The sequence below is a fragment of the Botrytis byssoidea genome, assembly GCF_014898295.1.
Source record: "Botrytis byssoidea strain MUCL 94 chromosome Unknown BBYS_015, whole genome shotgun sequence".
NCBI classification, from domain to species: domain Eukaryota; kingdom Fungi; phylum Ascomycota; class Leotiomycetes; order Helotiales; family Sclerotiniaceae; genus Botrytis; species Botrytis byssoidea.
In genome coordinates, this window is record NW_024065856.1 from 772,637 (window position 1) to 797,628 (window position 24,992).

General features: G+C 40.6%; 7 protein-coding genes across 7 annotated transcripts; 4 read left to right on the plus strand and 3 right to left on the minus strand.

Moving 5' to 3' along the window:
- The first annotated feature begins 2,884 nt into the window (after positions 1 to 2,884).
- EAE97_007713 (uncharacterized protein) lies at positions 2,885 to 6,174 on the plus strand. The gene is made up of 6 exons (XM_038878227.1): positions 2,885 to 3,634; positions 3,733 to 3,809; positions 3,971 to 4,226; positions 4,298 to 5,209; positions 5,268 to 5,364; positions 5,469 to 6,174. The coding sequence occupies exons 1-6, from the start codon at positions 3,275 to 3,277 to the stop codon at positions 5,516 to 5,518; spliced, it is 1,752 nt and encodes a 583-aa protein (XP_038731065.1). The 5' UTR covers positions 2,885 to 3,274; the 3' UTR covers positions 5,519 to 6,174.
- A 727-nt stretch (positions 6,175 to 6,901) lies between these two features.
- EAE97_007714 (uncharacterized protein) lies at positions 6,902 to 7,744 on the minus strand (the record flags this gene model as incomplete). The annotated part of the gene is made up of 2 exons (XM_038878228.1): positions 6,902 to 7,522; positions 7,634 to 7,744. The coding sequence occupies 2 exons, from the start codon at positions 7,742 to 7,744 to the stop codon at positions 6,902 to 6,904; spliced, it is 732 nt and encodes a 243-aa protein (XP_038731066.1).
- A 561-nt stretch (positions 7,745 to 8,305) lies between these two features.
- Positions 8,306 to 9,478, plus strand: EAE97_007715 (uncharacterized protein; the record flags this gene model as incomplete). The annotated part of the gene is made up of 2 exons (XM_038878229.1): positions 8,306 to 8,432; positions 8,523 to 9,478. 2 exons carry the CDS (start codon positions 8,306 to 8,308, stop codon positions 9,476 to 9,478), a joined length of 1,083 nt encoding a protein of 360 aa, XP_038731067.1.
- A 4,009-nt stretch (positions 9,479 to 13,487) lies between these two features.
- Positions 13,488 to 17,306, plus strand: EAE97_007716 (uncharacterized protein; the record flags this gene model as incomplete). Its single annotated transcript, XM_038878230.1, has 3 exons — positions 13,488 to 13,595; positions 13,645 to 14,134; positions 14,188 to 17,306. 3 exons carry the CDS (start codon positions 13,488 to 13,490, stop codon positions 17,304 to 17,306), a joined length of 3,717 nt encoding a protein of 1,238 aa, XP_038731068.1.
- Positions 17,307 to 19,476: 2,170 nt separating this feature from the next.
- On the minus strand, positions 19,477 to 20,220 carry EAE97_007717 (uncharacterized protein; the record flags this gene model as incomplete). The annotated part of the gene is made up of 1 exon (XM_038878231.1): positions 19,477 to 20,220. One exon carries the CDS (start codon positions 20,218 to 20,220, stop codon positions 19,477 to 19,479), a length of 744 nt encoding a protein of 247 aa, XP_038731069.1.
- A 671-nt stretch (positions 20,221 to 20,891) lies between these two features.
- EAE97_007718 (uncharacterized protein) lies at positions 20,892 to 21,276 on the plus strand (the record flags this gene model as incomplete). Its single annotated transcript, XM_038878232.1, has 3 exons — positions 20,892 to 20,945; positions 21,040 to 21,162; positions 21,244 to 21,276. The coding sequence occupies 3 exons, from the start codon at positions 20,892 to 20,894 to the stop codon at positions 21,274 to 21,276; spliced, it is 210 nt and encodes a 69-aa protein (XP_038731070.1).
- Positions 21,277 to 22,363: 1,087 nt separating this feature from the next.
- On the minus strand, positions 22,364 to 24,863 carry EAE97_007719 (uncharacterized protein; the record flags this gene model as incomplete). Its single annotated transcript, XM_038878233.1, has 5 exons — positions 22,364 to 23,942; positions 23,993 to 24,188; positions 24,254 to 24,463; positions 24,531 to 24,699; positions 24,777 to 24,863. 5 exons carry the CDS (start codon positions 24,861 to 24,863, stop codon positions 22,364 to 22,366), a joined length of 2,241 nt encoding a protein of 746 aa, XP_038731071.1.
- Positions 24,864 to 24,992: the final 129 nt, after the last annotated feature.

The following is a 24,992-nucleotide window of genomic DNA, read 5'->3' on the forward strand; positions in this document are numbered from 1 at the left end:
ATGACACATTTTAGTATGAGTCGAATTTTACCCACAATGATATAACCCTCCAAATCCAACTTCAAGCGGATGGTTTTTGAACTTTGACTGTGATGTGATGTGTGGGTTGTAAATATGTATCCAAGCCGTAAAGATTTCCAATCGCCACGAATATTGAAACCCTGATCTCGTTCATGCGGGAATGACAGTATTGATACCTTCATCTAATATCCATCTAATGTCTTTGCACATCAACAAATTGTTGGGGAACATCGTACGTACCGAAACTTCCATACTCTTGAATATAGCACCAATAAGATTTCCCGCATGAGTATGTAGTAAAGTATCATTCAGCATTTTTTTCCACGTTCAACCCAATCACATGAGTGTAATTCGTATCTCATTTATGTTGATATGTTTGTCACATGCAACGATGTAGACATTCGGAAGGACCGAGAATTCGGGTTGAGGGTTTTACCGATTTCGAGCAGCCAAGGAAGTACAGAGCCGAAGTGGTGTGTGATTTCTGCGAGGTAAGAGGGACTGGGTACGTAGTTGGGGATTTGGAGATTTGGTTTGGGGTATGTACCTGGTATGGGATAGTGTGGGATGATATTGTGTGACATTGTATAGTATAGCAAGGGGGTGGTTATGTAGGTAGCTGGCGACCGACAGAAAAAACCGAACATCAAAAATCTATACCTCAACCAAAAAATTGATATATAAATAACAACTAAATACAATTCCTTCAAATTGATACAGATGATTATTTGTTAGCTTTCGATCCCTATTCAATGATTTCAAAAAAAAAATTAAAATACAAAATTGAATTTATATTGAATTTATATTGAATTTTGAATAAGGCTCTTATTCAAATTTTCGTTTGTTTTGCGGGGTTGGTGTTCGGTTTTTTCTGTCGAACGCGAGGGTAGGTAGGTAGGTAGGTAGGTACTGTATTATTGGGGTTTGGTGGTGATGATATGATGATATGATATTGGAAGTTGGGAGTTGGGAGTTGGGAAATGGGGGATGGGGGATGGGGGATGGAAGGGGTTTGAGGATATGAGGATATGAGGATATGAGAGGGTATGTAACTATGGTATGGTATGGGTATATATTGTAGTGGGCAGTTTTATGTTATGTTATATTATATGTAATCTTGACTTGTGGTATAGTGTTTATGTGGTAAAGTCCAGTCTAGTATAGCATGTTGAAATCCTCTGCGGTCTAGAATCTATCTAGAGAAATGCAATGAGAAGGAAAGGGATCTAGGTATTTAGATAAATATTGCTATATCAGATCAGATCATATCATATCATATCATATCATATCGGTATGTACCTTAGAATCTTGATGTTGGAAGCTAGAATGTAATGTAGAATGTAGAGTATAGAATTACAGGGTATAGAAACAATACCTTGCTTGCATGACATTACATGACATTACATTACATGTTGCTATATGTCAAGAGTACCTACATATGTAGAGATACCGACCGGTATATGTAATGTTATACATATAGATAGATATACATACGTAGGTATATAAGGGTATAGTAGTAGACAACCTAGGCAAGACAGACAAGCAGACAAACAAGCAGGCATCTGAGCTGTCAAAATGACTTTGTAGTGCATTTTGAGTAAACGTGGGGTAATACGACAGGTGGAGAGATGGAACTCCGGAATGGAGATGAGAGAGAGTTTATAGATGGATACTGGGCAGATACTGGGCAGATACTGGGCAGATACTTAGATAGGTATTGGATTGCAAGTGTTGGATGGAGAGCGGATGGAGAGTGGATGGATTAGATAGTGGATTAGATTGGTGAGGAGAGGAGAGGAGAAGATGATGAGATGTGTATTAGTTGGATTATTGCTGGTGAGGTTTTAGTTGTGTGGGGGTGGAATTGGAATGGTTGGATGTGGATTGTATTTATATTTATATTTATATATGTATATTGGCTTTGGGAAAGTTTTGTATGGAGATGCATGGGATGGGATGGGATTCGTGTGAGGATTACTCGTACGGAGAGGGGTGAGGGTGGTGAGAGTGGTCAGCTGGTCGTGAGAATTTTCGTGTGATGTTTGATGGGTGATGGATGGGAGGGGTAGGGGTGAGGTGAGATGCCATGCTATGCCATGCCATGCTGTGCTGGAGAGTGACTGGTGGTTCTATCGTATTCAATGGGTAATGTTTCTTGTGGAATATGTTGAGGTCGAAGTAGAGACGGATACAGACAGACACAGACACGGACACAGACACAGACACAGAGACAGAAAGTAGAGGGTAGAGAATGATTGCATATCTGTGTAGAGAGTACCAGCTACGTATGTGTATGATTCTATGATGTGAGGTTGAGTGGAGAATGATGGTGATCGTATTTGATCTGCATATACTGAGTGAGCGTACCGTATAAAACTACCTAGGTAAGTAATCCGAGTCGAGGGATCAAAAGCCCGATATAGAAGGGGAATTTCATTCGGAATTAGGAAGAGAAATGGGAATTGTGAATTGAGGAATATCTAGTATCTATGGGATGAGATTAAGTCGAATGAAATATCAGTTGTATTACTATTAAGAATGTATATAGGGAAGTAGCTATAGGTAAATAGTTGAATGGTTGAAGAGATACCTTTATAAAACAATCTAGACCTTCATCTTACATCATTCCATAACGAGAATTTGTAATAACTCATGATCCACAAACAAACACTAGCAAGTACTTATTTGATGACGACTTCGTACTTGTAAACTCTACTTGACCTCCTCATCTAGGTCAATTACAGATTAGAAAAGAAAATGAACACGGTCCACTTCTGTACGAAGAAGGAGAAGGAGAAGTAAGAAGTAAGTAAAGCGTCTAGGTGAGTACTTATTACCTAGGTAGGTAGGTCAGTCAGTAGCTATGAAGAGATCCGAATTCTCTGATTGATATATAAACTTATCAAGTCAGACGTCAGATCGATAGTTAGTAATGATTTTGGATTTCTTTCTCTTACCTTGATCATTTAATAACTCTAATCTTATTCATCTTATTATCTTTTTAATCTACTCTACCTAGTAGCTATTTCCCTTCTCTTTCAACCGAAATCTTCACCATAATCCATCTAGAATATATATATACACGTATACACACATACATTTCTAAAGTACATATATATCTACAAGGGAAGCGGTGATCACGGAAATCCTCATTTTTATCCTGGTTCATATCAAGGTCGTCTCGTTGGTGTGTATGTCACATCCATACGCCCATCCATCCATCAATTCCCATTTCGATCTCTGAGCCGTGGCCATGTTTTCGGTGAGACATCAACCGATAATTATCACGGGGAAATGTACACCATCTTTTCGCATTTCGACTGCGAGAGTATCGAGAATATCTCAAACAAGACAATTGAGATATCAAAGTAGAAATGCGAAATTCAATACACATACAACTTCTCAAGTATCAACCTCCATCCCGAAATCCAATTCCAAAGACAAAAAAGGATGGTCGACCCAAAATGCTCTTTTGTTGGCGGCGGCCACCGCCGGCTTAGCTTACACGTTTGCCATGGTACGGGAAAAGAAGAGGAGGGGTGAGGGTAGGGATTATGCGGATCCAGAGAAGTTTACGGTGCCTCGATATGCAAATATCAAGGAGATGGAGATGGTGAGTTTGGTTGCAAAATGGATTGATATCAAGGACTGGAAATGAGAGATGAAAATGCCAGGAGGGAAATAAAAGCTAATCAGATTGTGAAAATATAGGCACTGAAGGAAATTCGAGAAGCTACAAATGAGGATACGATTTCTACGGATCCGGAAGATTTGTTGGCTCATGGATAGTAAGTTTATTGTGTTTTTATCAGCAAAGGTAGTCTTCATGGATTTGAAATGTCGCTCGTCTCACACGAGAAGTGGAAATATCTTGGCTAGTCACACTGCAGACAACTTCTCAAAGACCATTGCCAAATCCACAAAATACTCAACTAATCTCAATCAACAGCTCAGAATGGTCATCTGCCAATGTCGATTGTTTACCAGTAGCAGTAGCCTATCCAAAATCTACTCAAGAGGTCTCGAAAATTGCGTCGATATGTCACAAATATCGAGTACCAATTGTTCCTTATTCAGGGGGATCGAGTTTGGAAGGAAATGTATCATGTCCTTATGGAGGTGTTAGTGTGGATTTTGCTTTCATGGATCAAATTATTACATTTCATCCAGAGGATATGGATATTGTTGTTCAACCATCGGTTTCGGTAAGATTTCTAGATTGATTTTGATTTCCATCTACCTCTTTCAGTCTGTGTAGATTCTAATCATCTGATAGTGGATGGATCTCAATGAGGAACTTGCAAAACGTCAATCCGGACTTTTCTTCCCAGTGGATCCAGGTCCAAGTGCAAAAATAGGAGGTATGGTAGGAACAAACTGTTCTGGTACCAACTGCGTTCGTTACGGCTCCATGAAAGATTGGGTAATAAATCTAACCGTCGTGCTTTCCGATGGAACAATCATCAAAACCAAACGAAGACCTCGTAAATCTTCCGCAGGTTACAATCTCAACAGTCTCTTTGTAGGCTCCGAAGGAACCCTCGGTCTAGTAACTGAAATCACACTCAAACTCGCTGTCGTACCATCGGAATACTCAGTAGCTGTAGTCACGTTCCCTACGATTCGTGATGCGGCAGCGGCAGCAGCTGGTGTCATGCGCGCGGGCATTCAAGTCGCAGCTATGGAAATTATGGACGAAGTCCAAATGAAAGTCGTCAATCTATCCAAATCCACCGCCCCTCGTCAATGGAAAGAACTCCCCACGCTCTTCTTCAAATTCTCCGGTACCAAAGCATCAGTGAAAGAAAACATAGCAATGGTGTCCTCCATTGCCAAATCCCATCGCGGTAGCTCCTTTGAATTTGCAAAAGACGCGCGAGAACAAAAGTTGTTGTGGTCAGCGAGGAAGGAATCGTTGTGGAGTATGCTAGCATTGAGGAAAAACGGGAGTGAAGTGTGGAGTACGGATGTGGCGGTACCGTTCTCGCGACTGGCTGATATTATTGAGTTGAGCAAGAAGGAAATGGATGATTTGGGACTTTTTGCTAGTATCTTGGGACATGTGGGAGATGGAAACTTTCACGAGAGTATCATGTATGATCGGACGGTGCCGGGAGAGATGGAAAAGGTGGAGAGGTGTGTGAAGAATATGGTGGTTAGAGCTTTGGAGATGGAAGGCACAGTCACGGTACATTTGACTTTCGGTTTTTTGATGATACTAGGATCAATTACTAATGAAAATACAGGGCGAACATGGAATCGGAATCGGAAAGAAAGAATCTCTTCTCTTGGAACTGGGTCATGATACTCTGGGCGTCATGAAATCGATCAAATCGGCATTAGGTGAGTAATCTTTACCTCTTCTCACCTCTCTTCTCCCCACGTCTTCTCCAAATCTATGAGAAAGCACACCATATACCCACAAACCCAACTAACCCGACCCCCAGATCCACACTGGATCATGAATCCTGGTAAAATCATAGATATCCCCAAGTAAATCCACCTCGCTTCGCTTCGTTTCGTTTTCGCTTATCAGGTACCTTCCTTCCTTCTATGGTTTGGTTTGGTTTGGTATATATTCGCATCGTATCACATGGTATCGCATAACATATCTTTAGAACCACTTTGAATTAGTACTCACATCTTGGAGGAGGTAAAAAGCTTCACGAAATGGTTTTTGTGGGAAGGAGTGAAAATGAGTAGAAGCGGAATAAAATTGCATAGGCATAGGCATAGGTATGGGTATTGGCATAGATGGATGGATGGAGGGGTATGAACATGAGCATGAGCATTGGAGCGGGAAGGGAGGGGAATGTCTTTTTGTATTTTTGCTTGGTTTGTGCTTGCGTCTGCATTTGTGCTTGCATTTGCATCTGTGTGAATTACTTCGGTTGAAGATTGAGGATTGGGATTTGTGTTGTGGTATTGAGGTATTGTTCCGTTCCGTTCCGTTCTGTTGCGTTGCGTTGCATTGAATCACCTCGAACAAATAGCATATCTCCCTCATATTCAATTTCTCGGAAATGGAATGCAATAAATCAGAATGGATGCAATCCGCTCTGGAGGAGAGACTGCAAGGGAAGGGGAAAGGGTAGTGCATTTATTCGCTTCTTTTGATTTTGATTTCTTGATTTATGAATTGCTTTGCGGGATCGAGGGTAGGGGAGGGAAGGAAGGGAAGGGAGGGAAGGAAGGGAATGGAGGGGAGGGGAGGTATATACTGCATAGTCTAGGATAGGATTGGATAGGGGAATGAAATGAAATGATCGATTGATTCAAACAGTTAGTGATATCAGCGTGCGGGTCGATATTCAGTTAGTTATCTTGTATGTGTTTGTGAGAGAGTGAGAGAGAGAAGAAAAGAAAATGTGAGAAAGGAGGGAAGTTTTGCACACAAGGAGCAATATGATTTCTGTTTCTGTTCCTGGCACTTGTAGTTACTTAGATCTTGGACTTGATATCTTACGTATTCATCTGTAATATCTTCAAGTACCTGAGTAGGTAGGTAGGTAGGTAGGTAAAAGAAAGGATTGAACTGGACTTCTTGCTTGCTTTTGGTGTAAAGCCCATTCTGTCTTCCCCTTTTCTTTTCGCTTTACCAGAGTAGCAGTAGCAGTAGAAATAAAAAGCATACATTTTTCTCGTGTGAAACATAATTTTTAATACAAGTACAATCTTTGTATCTTTCTTGATTCTCTCTTTGATGCTTCCTGCCAAAATTCAGGAGACCTATCTCCTTTCGAAGATCGTTACGCCTATGCAATATAGCAGATGTGGTTTCCATAACCCTTCTGCGAGATAGTTTTCCTTAGAAGTACCAATTTTCCCTAAACTCCTCGCCTCGAATTGAAATATAATGCACGAATACCTCCCCTCAAAATTAATAATCATCTCCTCCACCTCCATCCCCTCCATCATCATCATCATCCTCACCATTCTCAAAGTACTGCTCCGCATCATAATCTCCACCCATATCCTCCTCATCATCCTCATAATCATTATCCTGCTCCTCCTCAATTTCTTCCTCTCCCAAGTCCTCTTCTCCCTCTGCACCCTCCACCCCCGTCGCCTGTTGAATCTTCGCCAACAGCGCTCGAGTCTTCTCCGAAGGATCTTCCTCTCCCATCGCCGCCAACGCAGCATTATCCTTCGCTGTCTTCGCTTCCTCCTCTCCACTCAACACGGACCATAACTCCTGCGGATAAAACTCCTTGTTAAAATTCATCCCGCTCACTAAAGGTATCGCTCGCTTTTTTCGCTGATACTTCATGCTGTATGTTTCGACGCCGAGGAAGGGATCGAAATCCGCTTTGGTTTGTCGGCCGTATTGTTCGTTGAATTGCTTTTCTCCAAAGGTTCGGACGGGCGCATCGGTGTCGCGTTTGGTAGAGTGCGTGTAGAGGGGTCCGCGGTGTATTTTGTCGCGGAGCGTGCGGTAGTATTTTACTTGCGTGCGTTCTTGGGGGGTGAGAGGGGATGGTCGTTTGAGGTTGGGATGCCGCTGAGATGTGTGTTAGTAGTTATTTTTTTGTATGAGCGCATCAAAATTCCATGATACAAATTGGAGATAGGATAAGGCTCCAAGACTTGGAGACGGTGTGGTGGAACGTACTGGGTAATCTTCACTTGGTGTGAAGTCTAATTTCAAGGTAGCATCATGCTCCCAGGTTGCGCCTTTTATACCGCCTCCTCTGGCACCTCCTCTTCCTCCACGAAAGGCCATCCTATATTGGATTCCTAAATCCTTGTGACGATTGGCGATTGACGATTGACGAGTTTCGATGATTCGCAACAAGGCAGGATGTGTTTTGAGTAGCACCTGGTTTGTGGTGATATATTGTGCTTCAATTGACGTGAAATGTTTGCGCAAGTGATATCGAGGATATACGCGAGTGCAATGAAAATCCAAAGATTGCAAGTTGCTTGAATAACTTTGCGCGTCACTTTTTGTAGAAAAATTAGAAATTGGGGGATGATGGGAATTTGGTCTTAGCTAACCTCAGATATTATTCCCCAAGATTTTCTGCCATTTTAAAAAGGGCGGTGAAACTAACTAAAATGGCGGGGTGCTGCTGGTGTAAGCTGTATCTACCTAAATACAATCTTCTTGAACGCTATACTATTGATAATCATCGATAACACTCTTTACTTTTCTACATTAATCTTCTAATTTCAAATAATCAACAGACTTTACAATCCTGGGAAGATCTCTCTCAGATTCTTACATCACTGTGCAATATACAATCATTGAATAATACAACGGCTCAGAAACATATTGTCCAGGATGGATATAGACGATACCCCCATATTCAAATTGGAGGAGCTTGAAGCTCATCTCCAGGATTTGGTAAAATCTCCAGATACCCCAATCGATACCAAGCTCTTTGATGCCGTCGAGCTGCAACTTACAGGTATGTGCTGTCTTCTACTTTACATACTAGAAGAGCTTCAAAGCAAGCTGTCGTGTGCCACAATCTTCACGGCTTCTAATCTCCTTTTAGAATATAACATCTCTCCTCTGATCCCGAAGCTACTACCTACCATTACTCAGATCCTCCTTACCACACAACAAGACCCTACAGTACTCGCCAGCTTATCCGTAAAGTTATTACAGCCCATCACATTTCCCCAGGCTCTCCAGTTGGCTTCCGAAGACGCTTTGATTCTCGCACTTCGATCCCCCATACCTGCTGCGAATATTCTTGCCATAACAATTATTCAAAAGGCCACCAAGAGTGCCGCAGATGTAGCAAATCTATCTGGTATGAGAGGAGTGGTTGAGAATTATATCCGAACATGGCTTAGCAGCCCTCATGTCGGAGTTGGAGAGAAAGCTACGCAAGTGCTAGGAGAACTTTTGGATGTCGACTCTGTTCGAGAATTGACACATATCACAAACGGAGTAGGAAATATGGATATTGGTTCTCAGCGACCACCAGGACAAGGAGCGCTCTGGCGAAGAATATTCCAAGACGTCGAAATCTACGAAATACTCTTCTCGCTTTGTAGCTTGAAGACTATCGGAAAAGGTGACGGCCAATTGGATGAGAAACAAAAGACACTTGCTCAAGCTCGTTTATTGAGAATTCTTCCTCATTTGGTAACCGTGGGGTTTGATTACCTCACCCGTCCAACAATGAGCCAAGTCGATAAGGAGTATATATCGCCACAGGACGATGGGAAACTCGGGCTACTCTACTTCGCGGCAATGGAAATGGTGGATAAAGAAGACCTGCTTATGCACATGACGCTGACTATTTTCTTCTTGGAATTATTGGAGTCACTGAGTACTGTGGAATGGTTCTTCGGCCCGAGACAAACTTATGTCGCTGAAATGATAAGGAAAGCTATGGAGTCAGACGTGGAGTTGCGTCAATCGATTGAGGGTGTGACTCTATCGCCAGAATCAACCTCACAAACGAAAGAATTGATAAATTCTTTAAAGCTACTATCTTAGATGTGGTGTTAGTTAATCAAGCCATACCCTTTGATTTCAACAGCATATAGAGTTTACAGCTCGGATCGTTGTCTGAAAACCTTAATAGTATATCTCCCGTTTCTCCCGTGTGTAACCCGTGGTTAAGGGGGCATCGCTAGAGAATCATTGACTAATGATATGATATAAAAATGGTCATATTGGTAATGGAATAGTCGAAGAAATGACCTCCAAAAAATCGGCAACAGCACAATTGCAGGTTGCATAGCTTTGGTTTCTTGGTGCTGCATGTAATCATAACGTTGGCGTGCGGTTAATACTGTTGATATCAATATTCCAAGCATTAGCTGAAAGTTGTAGAAAAGAAAATGAACATGTTACATTGCCTTCAATATTACTACGTTTCTACATACCATGTTGGTACATAATCTTGTCATTACATTCAATATATAACTGTTGTTACATCTGAATTCAGCCTTATTGTATTAGTCCATGAAATAGCAGCACAACTTCCACACATGATTGTATATTCGATTTGCTATCAATTTTTAAGACTTGTTAGTGTTGTTAAGTTACCCTACAAAGTTGTCCAATATGAAAAAAGATACTGCACTACAAATCTACTATTGTATCCAAGTTAAGAAGTGTATACTTCGTACAATCTTTCTTGGCCCAAATCAATCAATACAAAGCAATTTCGAAGACTCTACAGTGGTTATATGGATAAGTCGTGTAAAACGCTAATTGACCCACATTTAACTGGGATATCGAAATACATAGATTCAATTGATTCATTCTGTCTGTTTTGATATTGCTTTTAAAAACCTGTTTTGAATTAATTCTAGAAAATACTTTTAGGAATTGTTATGAGAAATATTGTTTTTAATATTTTTTTATAATAAATATATTAAAAAAGAATAATATTCGAATTAATTAAAATAAAAGAAACTAATTTATTATTATTTAATTCATTATTGATATCCTCAAATATTAGATCTATACTATTATTTATTATATTACTATTATCTTATATATTTGAATATCAAAAAATAATTAAAAATCAATAAATCGAAGTATATATTTTATATTATATTAATATAAAATTTAAAAAGATTTAATCTTTTTTTTTTTAAAAAAAAGTAAATCTAATATATAAATAGATTTATTATATTATTAAAATATAAGCAATTTCTCAAAAATATTCTAATCAATTCTTTATTTTGATTATTAATTAAGTTAATTAATTTATTTAATTTATAAGTAAATCAAAAACAAATAGATATATATTATATTAAAAAATTATTTTTATATTATTTTAAAAAAGAATAAGGGAATTCATTATTTAATCTATTTTATATAAAATAGAATATAAATATTATATTATTTTTTGAAAACCTTTTATATTAAAAAATAATCAATAAATCCAATTATAATTTGTATTAGATTATATTTATTAAACTAAAGAATAATAGAATACTATTTTATAATTAAATGAAATATAGATAATTATGGAATTATATAGAAAGATATATATTATATATCAAAAGAATAAAGCTTTTAATTCTATATATATATTAGAAAAAGAGTATAAAAAAGCTGGATGAATATTTTGAGATTATTTTTCAAGCAAATCAAATAAAGAATCAAATATATTTTGAAAAAAGGATTAGGGTTTTATTAATACTAAATCTTATTAAGTATATATAATACTCATTATATATAATTAAATAAAATTAAATCTAAATTATATATTTATACAAAATAATACATCAAGTTATTCTACAAAAACTATTATTCAAACTTTTCTTAAAAAAGAAATTGAAAAGATGAATTGGCCACTCTTTTCTTTTAATCTCAATTTTATTGAGAATATATAGAATTGAATAAAAAAATAAATATAGAATTATTATTCTATTAATAAAATGAATTACAATATATTTAAAAAGATTATAAAAGAGATTTGGAAAGCAATATTAGAAAACTATTTGATAAAATTGTTTAGAATTATGAAAAAGTATTACAAGATAGTAATTGCAGTAAATAGAATGTATACAAGATTTTAATATAATTTAATATACTCAGATATTTCTTTATAATACTTTAATATATTGAAATTCATTATATTAATTTTCAAAGAGTATAATATTTTGATTGATTAAAGCTCTTGTATATAGGGAAAAGCACGGTCGCTTTTTGGTGTGTTTTATAATACTTACCCTTATAATCATCGTATAGAACTGCACCGGCGCTCCCATTAAAGTTTTGGAAATATCTTTATCCAATGGGTCTGGGTTCAAGATGAGCAACAGGCATCATTCACGTAATCTGGGATGGCTCGGACGGTAAGAGGGAAAAAAAGAGAAGTGGGTGTGGTGGCCATGTGGGTTTGGTGAACTCCCAAGAATATCAATGCTTTGATAGAGTTCGATAGGGGTGATAGATATTGAATGGACGATCTTGTTGATCAATTTTAAGCTTGATTCGACAGCGTGAAATATTGGGGAATCAGCACAGTTAATGTTAAGACACTGTATATCTCTGGGTATGTATGGTGCTTTCGTATTTCTGGGTGATAGACTCCTATTTATCTCTTCTCCAGGATGTTGATCTTAGATTATCAAACCTCGGTATGATCGAATATTTTACAGGTATCATTATAAGTGCTTACCTGTCAAGGGGGCCCTCAGCGGCGCAGTACAGTTATGGGACTTTGTCTAGGCGTGTAGAAATTTTACTCTCTCAAGAATCCTTCACCCCATCTTCCTTTTTAGGCAACGGGTGCTCCTAGTTCAGGCTGGGTGTTACATCAATTGATGCCAATGTAACTAATCTCTTCATTCGGCTATTTGCTGACATCTTTTAGGTGCTTAAGATTACCCAACCATGAGCCAACATTGAAACTTGATTGTGTTAGTGGATCCTATTTAGAAAAGACAAGCTTTTATCTGATTTGTGGACCTATCGTAAGGATGAATAGACACGGCCCACGAGTCGGTGATAGCGGTCAGATCGCTTAGTTTTGGATCCTGTTCCTGACTAGTCATCTATCAAAACTCAAGAGACGGGATATCGGGATCTAAAGAAGGGGTTTTTTTTTTGGATGAAATCGAATGAGCGTCTAGATAAAGTACACACCCATTATGTACCCCTTGAACTAATAGGATCTTGAAGCAAAAGTCGAATCATTTTGACTTTTCGAAGTCAAGAATGAAGGACAGGATTCTAGACTGTAGTGTTAGTAGTATACATGACACATTTGAATAGGACCCGATGATTCGGACCAACTTTATGGGAGAACGTTATACCGATCTTACTTTTTATCAATATTGGGGAAATTATCACACTGTTCAATCCCCACTCCCACAACCAATTGTTTATCCTTATGAAGTAACCATTGCGCGCAAAGTGGATTGAGGGGCCAGCCGAATTGATGCTTTAAGCACAATTGCCCCTCGGGTAAATCAGCCGAAGAAGCTACTCCGTTCCTGCAGAATCACCCTGGGACGGGCTTATTCTCACAAGTGAACTCCATTCATCCTCCTCATTGGCTATTCGAACCTCAAAATCTCCACGCTACCTTGATTTATTTACCTTTCGGGAAATTACCTGCCAAGAGTGCCTTGGACGGTCTTCCCTTTCGTTCTTTGCATATTTAGCGAGTTGTATCATGGCTGTCATTGGATACCTCACATGCAACTCAACAATATCTGAGCATCATTTAGCCAGAAGTCGTTGTGCAACCCCCAGGCTCACGATGAACCGTTCGATTTTGGTCTCGACAATGACGGGATTAGGAGAAATGTTACATATCCCTGTCATATACAGTTCCTTTTTCCTTTTCTTCCTCTCTTCTCCCTCTCTATTTTGAATTCTAGACATCAAGCTTTTCATCAACCGGTGACCATCGTACCGTGCAAACATTTGTTTGCGTCCTGTCTTTGACAACCAAACCAGTCCAACCACATTCTTTACCTGGCTTCGGCCTCTAGAAACTTTCATTTTTGCGTATATACTTAATATCCTTTTAATAATGTCTTCATCGAAGTTTTTCACCGTGGCTGCGGCTACTTTTGCACTCATTGCTCCTGCTGCCGCTCTCTATGATGCATCATCACCTGCAAATTTGGCTTTGTACTGGGTATGGCTTACAAGTAGATTCAAAGTACTATTGCTGATTATGACAATAGGGTTCCGGACCGTCTCAAACCAATCTTTCGTTCTACTGCGAGCAATCTACAGTGGACATCATTCCATTGGCTTTTATGAACGTTTTCCCAGCACAAGGTGATGGTTATCCAGCTGAGAACTTTGGTAACGCTTGTTATGGTCAGCCAATCTTCACACCAGGTCCAGGCTATCCATTGGGAGATGTAGACACTTCGAAAGATCAACTTTATGTTCAATGTCCAGGCATTCAAGAGGGAATTCCTTACTGTCAATCGTTAGGAAAGAAGATATTGCTCTCTCTTGGAGGAGCTTCCAACACTTATCAACTCACAGGTGCAGCTGACGGAGAATACTTCGCCGATTTCTTATGGGGAAGTTATGGACCTTTCAAACAATCTTGGGTGGATGCTGGTGGAATTAGACCAATGGATGGTGGTTACTATGGAACTGATCCTAGTGTTCATATTGATATTGATGGATTTGATTTCGATATCGAGTTTGGTCCTACTGGTAAGATAGACTACCAAAATGACTCGTATAATAACACCACTGACATCCATCAGATTACTCCGAAGGTTACATCGCCATGATCAACAGACTCCGAGAACATTTCGCCGAGAACCCATCGAAGAAATATCTTATTTCAGGAGCTCCACAATGTCCATTGCCAGAGCCAAATATGGGAGCCATGATTGCTGGTGCCCAATTTGATCTTTTGTGGATTCAATTTTACAACAATGCCGCAGCCCAATGCACAGCTCGTCAATGGGCCGACAACTATGCTTTAACTGGACAAGAAGACTCCCTATCATTTACCTATGATAAATGGGTGTCAACCATTAACAGTGGTGCAAGTGCTGGTGCCTTAATCTATCTTGGTCTTCTCGGTTCTCCCTTGGCAGGAACCGCATCTGACTACATTTCTCCACTCGAGGCTCAAAGCTTGATTGAATCTTATCACCACAAACCTCAATTTGGAGGTGTCATGATTTGGGAGGCTACATATTCTCAAGAAAACACAGATGCGGAACTTAACGGAGATTCTTACCACGGATTTATTAAGTCTTGTTTGGATCCCTACGCACCACCTCCTCCCACTTCGACATCCTCGATTGTTCACAGCACTACTATTAGTAGTTCCAGCTCTACTTCAGAAGTTTCTACTACTTCTAGTGTTCTAACGTCGACTGAGTCATCTGCTGCTGCTAGTAGCACCGTGATCTCGATCTCAACTACTTCGACCTCGGCTTCGGAATCTTCTGCCACACCAACTTTGGTTTCTTCGGAATCTTCGACTGCTACAACCTCGACTTTGTCGGAGACCTCAACCACTCCATCGCTTACTTCTACATCAGTTTCAGAGACCTCGGTAACCACATCCTCTTCATCATTGGAATCTTCCGCTGCAGAATTTTCGACTTCTTCTGAAGTTTTGCCAACTCAAGCATCATCTGGCTACACCATTCCAGGATACTCTCACAATGCAACATCTTCTTTGACCCATTCGCAAGTCCATTCCTCAAAGCCAGCTGGAAGTGGCACATTGCCAGTTCATTCTTCAGAGCCCACTGGTAGCTACACTTTCACCGGACATTCTTCCAAATCTACAAGCATCGCAACAGGCTATACTTCAAAGTCTCACTCCGCTAAGCCATCTTCCGGTCATACTTCAGTGTACTCCTTTAATTCTACTACTAGTGGAAGTGTTCATTCGTCCAAGCCATATCCAACTAAGTCTTCTGTAGTTGGTACTGGAGCATCCACCAAGCCATATCCAACTAAGTCTTCTGTAGTTGGTACTGGAGCATCCACCAAGCCATATCCAACTAAGTCTTCTGTAGTTGGTACTGGAGCATCCACCAAGCCATACCCAACCAAGTCTTCCGTTGTTGGTACCGGTCAATCTAGCAAACCACTCCCTACCAAATCACTTGGAACAGGTGTTAAATCTTGCAAGAGCAGATCCAAGACTAAGACCAAGACCAAGACCAAGACATCATCTGCAGGCCCATCAGGATATCCGGGATCCACTTCTTCCATCGTTATCTCATCTACTGCTCCATATGGAAACAGTACCTACAGTCACTCAGAAACTACTCCAGCTTCTAGCGCTACATCTTCAGTCGAGGGAATCACTGTATCTTCAGGTACCGCCACCGAAACTGGACCTGGATTTAGCGCAACTGAATCAACCGTGGTAGGATCTTCGACGACTGGTAGCAGTGAGCTCTCAACTGGATCTACTACCAACAGCGGATCTGTAACCTCAGCAACTGGTTCTATCTCGGCTACTGAATCTATTTCATCCGGAACTGGTTCAATAACTTCGGCTATTCAGTATACTACTTCGACAGCCTATGCTACTACAGTCTATACTATTACTTCTTGTGCCGCAACAGTTACTGACTGCCCAGGAAGAATTGGATCTGTAACCACTGAAACTATTTCCTCTTACACTACTGTCTGCCCTGTCACTGCCACTACCACCTCGACATCATCTGCTGAGGGAATTTCCGTATCTTCAAAATCATCTTCGGCTCCAGGAGTTACTGCATCGCAAACATCATCCTCTTCCGCTCAAGGACTTACCACATCCACATCTCCAGTATCCTCATCTTCGGCCCAAGGAAGTGCTACATCGCCAATTACTTCGATTGTCCAATACACCACCTCTACAGCTTACGTAACCTCTGTTTATACCATCACATCTTGCGCAGCCACCATAACCGATTGCCCAGGGAGAATTGGTTCCGTAACCACCGAGACAATTTCCTCTTACACTACCGTTTGCCCTGTAACTGAAACCAGTGGAAATGGTGGTATTGTTAGCTCGACATCTTCCTCCACCGGAGTTCCCGTTCCAACCACAACAGTTACTTCATATGGAACTTCAACTGTCTACCAGACATCTGTTTATACTATCACCTCATGTGCCCCAAGTGTAACAGATTGTACGGCTAGATCTGGCCAAGTCACAACTGAGACTATCTCATCATACACTTCCGTGTATCCAATCACTGTTTCTAGCGCCCCTGTCAATGTACCTTCCTCTGGCGCCTCTTCTGCTGCTGGAATCGAGACCTCAGTACCAGCTGTCAAGATCTCTTCCACCGCTGCCGCTTTCAGTTCGATCCCTTCAATTGGAGCTTCATCTATCGCCGGTGTATCGTCAGCAATTCCAACCAAGGGGGCTTCTTCCGCCGCTGGAATCGTAACCTCAGTCCCAGTCATCGGAGCATCCTCATCCGCTGCTAATCCCGAAGCCGCATCCCCAACAAGCGTCTACACAACCCTAATCTCCACTCTAATCAATTCCCAAACCACCACCATCTCCGCCATCATCGCTCCTTCAGTCATCACCGTCGTCCCCGTTGCAATCGCATCCCCATCTCCCGCCACCAGCATCGCACCACCATACAGCGTGGCGCCACCTTACGGTGCTGGAAACGGCACCTTGGTCGCCACTGGTACCGCATCGTCGATCACCAGAGTGCCAAAACCAAGTTCGTACGTGGTTAAAGCGGAAGGTGCGAGCACCAGCGCGAAGAGTGGAAGCGTGACGACGCAGACCCCGGTAGCGAACCCAAGCGCGGTTACTTTTGAGGGAGGTGCGGAGACATTGGTTAAGGGCATGGGTATGTGGGTTGCGGTGGGTATGATGGGTTTGGTTCTTTTGATTTAGGGTTTAGAACTTGGGATAGTTTATGATGACAGGGGTTTATGTGTGTATGTATGCACGTGTGTGTGTAAGATAGGACAATCTTATTGGAGAGGGAGTGGACGTATTTATGATGAGAAAATCTATTTATTGATTATTCTTTTGTATGTAGTTTTATTTTGAAGTGTTAGTTATGATATATGATGGATTATTCTATCTCCTGTATTTCTTGTAGCTTCCTTACATTCATATGTTGTGAATTTCTAGTTTGTATATGATATCGTATTCTCAATAACGTATCACTTTGCAAACAACAAAAGTGGAAAGAATAAAATCATTTTCATGGAGTTTGTGTTGAGTGGAAAGGGGTTTGTGAGGAAATTACCGGGTGGTTTTCACATTGGATTGATCTGTGTGATGGATAAAACCTAGAAAATTGAATGATTATGGAGAATGGAGGGGGTAGAGAAATCTTGTAGTTGAGTGTATTTCGGAATTCTAAATCATTTTGAAGGAGAATGAAAGGAGAATCTTTAAATCGATTTGATTCTCGGAAGGATGGGTTGGAGGTGATGTAGATGGGAGATGAGAATTGACAGGAAGAAGAGAAGGTAAAAGGATGGGAGTAATTGGAATGAAGTAAAGGGAAAGGGGAAGGGGTGAGGATAGACCATGGATAATGAATCAATTTGGTGGATGGTGGATGGTAAAGGTGGCGATCGAAATGGAAATCAAAATGAATATTCTATTGAGAGTTGAACTCCAGCAAATAACGGCTGTGAAGGCTTTGGTTGAATATATGAGGTCCCTGTGATAGCAGAATCCGTGGTTAACAAAGTGGCCACTTTGTTAATTATAATAAAATCTTTAGAGCTTAATTTTATATTAAAAATTATTCTATGATATCAATATAATTAATCTAAATCTTTGTATTCTATAAAACTTATTCTAATTCATAGGGTTTTAATGAATTTCTTAAATTTGAAATATTATCAAGCTTTAGTTTAAAGTAATAATTTTCGAATAGAAAAATCCATTTATATTTAAGTTAAATTAGGCTTCTATTTATTCAATATATTCTATATTGTATGATATAGTAATAAAGCTTTCGATTGAAAAATAAATCGAAAGTGTAGTGATACGATCTGTGGACTAACCCCCCTTGAGATTTTCGACTAATTTCATTTACCCTTTAGTATCTATACTTGCTCCCCTTCTCCTTCTAGCTTCTACGCTCGTCTTCCTCCTACAGATATATCCTTCTGTTCACCTTTCCCTCTATTCTAATATTGGAATAATCTCTAAGGCTCTCCAGAGCCCTTATTTTCTTTTATTTATTAAAAATCAACAATAAACAGGTCGTAAAAGTACTGATTCTATCCGTCGCAAATGGAGTGAGTGTATCGTCAGTGACGACTATATCATTAATATTGTAATACACGTATCAAAAAATTTATATAAAGATTTATATTTAATTTCTCTTTGTTTCGAATATTAACTTTCCTACCACAGGGCGGCAGGCAGTAAACAGTCTTGACGTTTTTTTTGGTATATGGGAGGAGATGGGAGGAGATGTGTGGGTATGTTGAGATGCATTTTGGGGGGATATCAGGAAGGCATGGATAAAATAGCTAGGCTGACAAGTCAGAATTTATACGTATGATGAAAGTGGTGAATTGTTAGCTTAGAAGAGTAGTAATAGCTGAATCTTCTGCGAAATCGTTCAGATGGTATATTTTAGAAGTCTCGTATACAATGTGTGACAATGGGAGGTTTGGAGAATAGAAAATGCGATACGATATCATTGGAGTTGTATGGAATTCTGGTCAATGAGTGATGGGAACTTTACTTAAAGAATTTATACTCAAGGTGTGATCAGTCTGGTTATTATTTTAAGATACGATCTTACTACGTGATTCACATCTAAGCTAGCATGAATCTGAGCAACGACTCGTTCAAGTATTATCATATCAGATGGTATAATATAAAAGTTTCAACACAGAATACTAAAATTCTGAAGTTTCTATGACATATCTTGAATACGTGTTTGTCTACAAGCCATCATCTCACCATTCAATGCGCAATAAATTGACGCTTCTTTTTAGTTCTCTCAAAATGAATAATATGTATTGGTAATTATTCATACTCTATCATCCATCCATTCATAAAACCACCGCATTACTCTAGAAGTACTCTACTCCCGCTTCGCATACTTCCTATGTTTCCTATGCTTCCTATGTTTTCTAGGTGCATTCTCAGCCTGTACAGCCCCCTCGCTTAACAAAACATTCTCTCCATTCTTCTCAAACCACTGATCCACAACATGAGTTGACCATTCCACAGCTCCTGGAACAGGTAGCCGATCATCAAGCTCCATATAATCGATCTCTGACATATCATCCGTTCCTGACAGATACTCCGACTCTGTTGATGATCCCAGGCCGGCCGCATAATTTGGTCCTGTCACTGAATCATGCTGGATTCTCGCAATATTTTGAGCTCTTAAACTGCGATGGGTCTTGGACTTTTCTTGAAAAGCCACCATCTTCTTCACTGCTTTCGTTTCTTTAGCTTCTTCAGCTCGATTTTCCACCCATGCTCTAATACTAGAGCTATCATCCGGTCCGATCTTCGTCGTTAAATTGTTGTATGTTCCAACAGTTCGATAGGCAGGGTGATCGACCTTGCTGACTGCGAGTTTACGGAGCTCGGAATCGAGATCAGACACGATGAGTTTGATGATGGGTTTCAAAGGACCGATTTCAAGACATTGGATGTTCTTCTTGATGGAGTGGATACGTGCTTCGCGGCGGAGGAAAGAGTCTCCCAGTTCGGGCTCGATGCGCTCGTGTAATTTGGTGAGAATGACTTTGAGGGGTTTGAGAAGGATGGAGTCGATTGACTTGATGGCTTCGATCTTCTGGCAGATGTTGCACATCTTGTGAAGAGTGTCGTGGTTAAAATATGGATTGTAGTTATGGGTGATATATCTCTACAAGGGGTAGAATGGGGGTTTGTGTGTGAGGATGCTCGAGGTGTGAATAATGAGCGGAAACTGTCATTCAACAATCGAGTGTTGGAGAATACTGACTGATTGTTATTCTGATTAAATTTAAGAGATGAACAAGTTCAGAAGTTATTGCGCTGACTGGAACTTGGGGAGGTTATAACCCAAAATATATACAGCCAACGATAAGTGCTACATTGCTAGATGCACGATGCAGGCGTTACGGTTTGGCGTATTGGAAATAAAGCAGTATGTGTTGCAATCATCGTAATGTTTACGGTTTGTATCCAGACGTGAATAAGAACGTACGGTTAATCATCGCTTGAAAAAGGGGGAGATGACTTTGAGTGAATCAGTAACATCCAGACATTATGGTTATATGTACCCAGAAGAGTCGCAGTAATCTGCACAGTAATGATTGACAGTAACTGAATGATAGCTGAATGTAAATCCTCTATCCATGAAACAATAGAGCATAAAACCAACCAAACTACCAAGATGGACATGCGGCCACACATGCGTTCATCTTCACCCAAGTTTCTATCATCTTCGGCCCTTCTATTCCTTCACCGCCGTGCAGATTATCATCAACATAACCCAAGATGTCGTCACCCAAAGAAAATAAAGCAAAAACTCAAAGTACTCATAGCTCAATGGTCTGATTATTCACTTCCAGTTTCCAACATGCTAACATCAAATTACAGACAAACACTTATTTAACGGCATCAACGCCATAAGTCTTATCCACAGGTATTCACGGCACCAATCTACGCCTCCAACACCTTATTCATTGGTACACCACCCGCTGGTACAGCCTCACTCATCTTATCCGACGGTATACCTCAAATCTCAAAAATTCACTTCCCATATCTGGTACGATAAGTCCCGGGCCTGGGCATTCTGGTATATCTTCCATACGGTGTAAGTACAAATCCCTCCATCCAAAATTAACAGATAACAGACTTGCGAGCTATGAGAACTGAGTAACTTTTTTTGCTCTTTTTTTCTTGTAATTGTTTTACGGTCTGTTTAAGCGACGTAATGGTTCGGTGTTGAAAGATGATTTGTATGGAAGAAGTAAGCGTAGATTGTAAAAACTAAGAAAGTAAAAGTAAAAATGAAAGCGTACTTCTCCATCATCTCCACATGTGGAAACGAAGAGATCCAACAACTTGTTGGCAATGAATTTGAAACTGTCCACGATCAGATTCTTGTGTATTCCTAGACAATAGCTCAATCAAAGAATTATCATTTCTTTTGATAGTCGCGCAAGTCCTTCTCATCGCTGGACTGGGATGGACTTTTCTTCATCTCAAGTTACAGCGCACACATAGATCGGTTGACAAACTCAGGAAGATGAAGAAAAATGCTTAATCTACGTCCTCTCCTAAGAAAATAAATATTCGAGGGACGTTTTACTCCTCCCAGTCCCATCAACAACATCATGACTCCAATCATAGTCATGGGATCAGCATCTCTTATTTCCAACTCAAGTCTCACCACCCACCTTCCTTTGCTCGCCTCTCCCCCCTCGCAAAACCCCCACCCCTTCCTAATTACCAGCACAGAATATCTATACACATTTCTCAGAATCTCCACCCAAAGGAAACAAATTAAATCAAAGCCCTCACTTCAATCTCACAATCAACCCATCAATATGCGACTTCGAAATTTCCTCAAAGATGCCAACAGAATCCTAGATCAGCATCTACATAGGCTAAATTAATCCACTTCCAAGGACTATAGTTAATAATTAATGATAATAGAATTTTGACTTTTGATGAGATCTAGTTTGATGGTTTAAGGAAATGAAGAGTATTAGAGAGGTGTGTGATGATATGTGTGCGACGGGGGGGGGGGGGGGGGGTGTTCTAAGTCTGAAGACTCCCCAAACATGGTGGCTGAAAGGGTTTAAATCAGAACTGCTCTTTGCACTATTGAAAGTATTCGGCTCAAATAGAGATCATTGCGAAAGAGAATGAATTTACCACATTACTTGATGTCAACCACTTTTTGCGGGATTGAGTACATGACTATAATTAACGCAACTCAATAAATTTGGAACGTAATACGTTCACTTCATCAACTTATCAACTCTCTTCTCCAGACTCCTCTCAAACTCACTCACACCACCCTCTAACACCTTTACCCCACCACCTTTAACAACGTAAACCAATCTCCTCCTCTGCTCCTCATCCTCCTCATCCTCCTCATCTTCCTCCTCTTCTCCCTCCCCCTCCTTCCACCCCTCCACCACTTTCCTAACCAACCACCGATCATGACTAACCACCACAACACCTCCATTCCACCCCCTCATCACCTCCCCCACGGCTCTGACCGTCCAAAAATCCAGATGCGTCGTCACCTCATCTAGAACCAATAACTGCGGTTCCTTCCACACCAACCTCGCCAACGCCAACCGTACAAGCTGACCACCAGACAACTTACCAATCGGAACATCCGAGACAATTCGTCCCTGCAGACCCAAACCATTCAGAATCCCACGAATTTCCTGCTCCGAGAGCACACCGGAGATATCGGATGTCAGGAGCGAGAGAGCCGTGAGCTCTGGAGTGCTGTGCGAGAGAACTTGCAGATCTTCGACAGAGTTCTGAGAGTAGTATGCGAGTCGTAAGCGAGGATGTTTGGTGAGGGTTCCCTTGGTAGGTTTGGCGGTTTCGGTAAGGAGGGAGAGGAGGGTGGATTTTCCGGCGCCGTTGAGGCCCACGATTCCAATGCGATCACCCATGTGGATGGTGAGATTGACGTTTTCTAGAACGAATGGTGCGGGTGGGGCAGTGCTTTTTGAAGATCCGGAAGTTGGGTAGCGAAATGAGATGTTTTCTAATGAGAGCAATGGGCCGGGAAATCGTAAGTCAGGTGCTAGAGGGATCATCATCGAAATGCCTCTTTCCTCGGATGGAATCTCGATCTCTTCTCTCGCTGTTAAATGATAGCCAGCTAGATCGCGGTTGAGTTTGAATCGGGTTCCTTTGGCGGATACCTCCATGCCCATTCGATTATCTAATTTCTTTTGACGAGATTTAGCTTGGCGGAGTTTATTCTCATCACCAGTTGCTTTTCCTTGTTTGATATTTTGCTGAATGGTTTGTTGGATGTGTGATTTTTGCTTTTCTTGAGCGTCGCGCATTTTTGTTAAATAAAGAGTTTTCTCGCGGATGGTGGATTCATATGTAGCCAAGGATCCACGGAAATAAGTCAGCGCTTGGCTGCGCAGAATAATAAGTTCTTGAGACGTAGCGGTGATGAAATCGCGGTCGTGAGAAACAATTACAATGGTTGGAGGAGTGGGGGTAGATTCCTTGAGGGTTTCGAGATATTTTTGTAACCAGATGATACCGAGAAGATCGAGGAAATTGGTAGGCTCGTCGAGGATTAGAATATCTGTTGGTTGGAGAAGAATAGAAGCGAGATTTGTACGCATTCTCCATCCGCCGGATAGGGTATTGACTGGCTCTTCTAGGTTTGCTTTGGGAAACCCCAGACCGGAGAGGATAATTCGTGCTTTTGATTCGATGTCGGCTAGTCTGGTGGGCTCTAGCTGTAGTTGTAACTCTGCAAGGAGTTCTGCTGCTAGATCTGTCTCTTCTTTGATCGTGATTTCATCAATCTCCTCATCTTTTTGTTTGATTCTATATCATGGTTTAGAAGTCGCACGCCAATTTGGTTCATGCCCACTTACCGTTCCTCGGAATCCGCAACAATTTTTTCAAAGGCAATCAATGCTTTTCTTGCTGCCATGCCACGTGTTCCACTCCGGAGTCTAGCATCCTTATCTTTCTCGAATAATTCCTTCTTCAGTCTTTCATGCTGTACTTTCCGAAATGCCCGAACAGGTGCCAATGCATCTTCTTGACTATCCACAGCCTTGGACAAAACTAAAGGGTTTAGTCAATGCCCATATAGATCGTGCAAATGCAAAAATTGGGATGCCAAGACATACCATCAACTTCATGTTGAATTTCACTTTTTGAAGTAGCCCTGTCGATAACTTCTGCCAATACTGACAACTTACTTCCCCCATTTTCTTGAGACTCACTACCCCCTTCGTCACCGACATCTTTTGAATCTGCATCTGTTTGCTGCAAGATGGATATCCTAGTCTGTACAGGAATACCGGGGATCAATTTCTCCGCAATGGCCTTCAACAAAGCTTCATGTGGCACCAATTATTAGGAATCTCATTTCCCTTCGCTCAAGATGGAAAAGGGGAGACATACTCGATTTTCCTGTGCCGTTTCTTCCAATCAATGCATAGCATATTCCAGCTTTAAGTTTCAAACTCGCATTGGATAGAATTTCAAGACCTTCTGCTTTAGATTTTCCCTTTAATTTCACGCCTGATTTACCCGAAGATGTAACCGTGATGTTTAAACCTTCAATATCGAGCTACGATGTGTATTGATCAGAATTGGACTTCAATTGGAATGATCTTCAAACATCGCTAAGAGAATGGAAGTATTTACCTCCTGATAAACTGGATTCTCGATGTGAAATCTCGTTTGTTTACACGAACACAAAATGGTGGTTGCTGATTCTCCTTGAGACAACATTTTTCCTTTTCGCCTCGATAATTCGGATGGACAATCGATTTTTAAAGAAACAAATTAAAATAGATTCGAATTAAACAAAGGAACGAAAATCACAATTAAATTTATCAAAGTACTGAACCTGATTTCGAT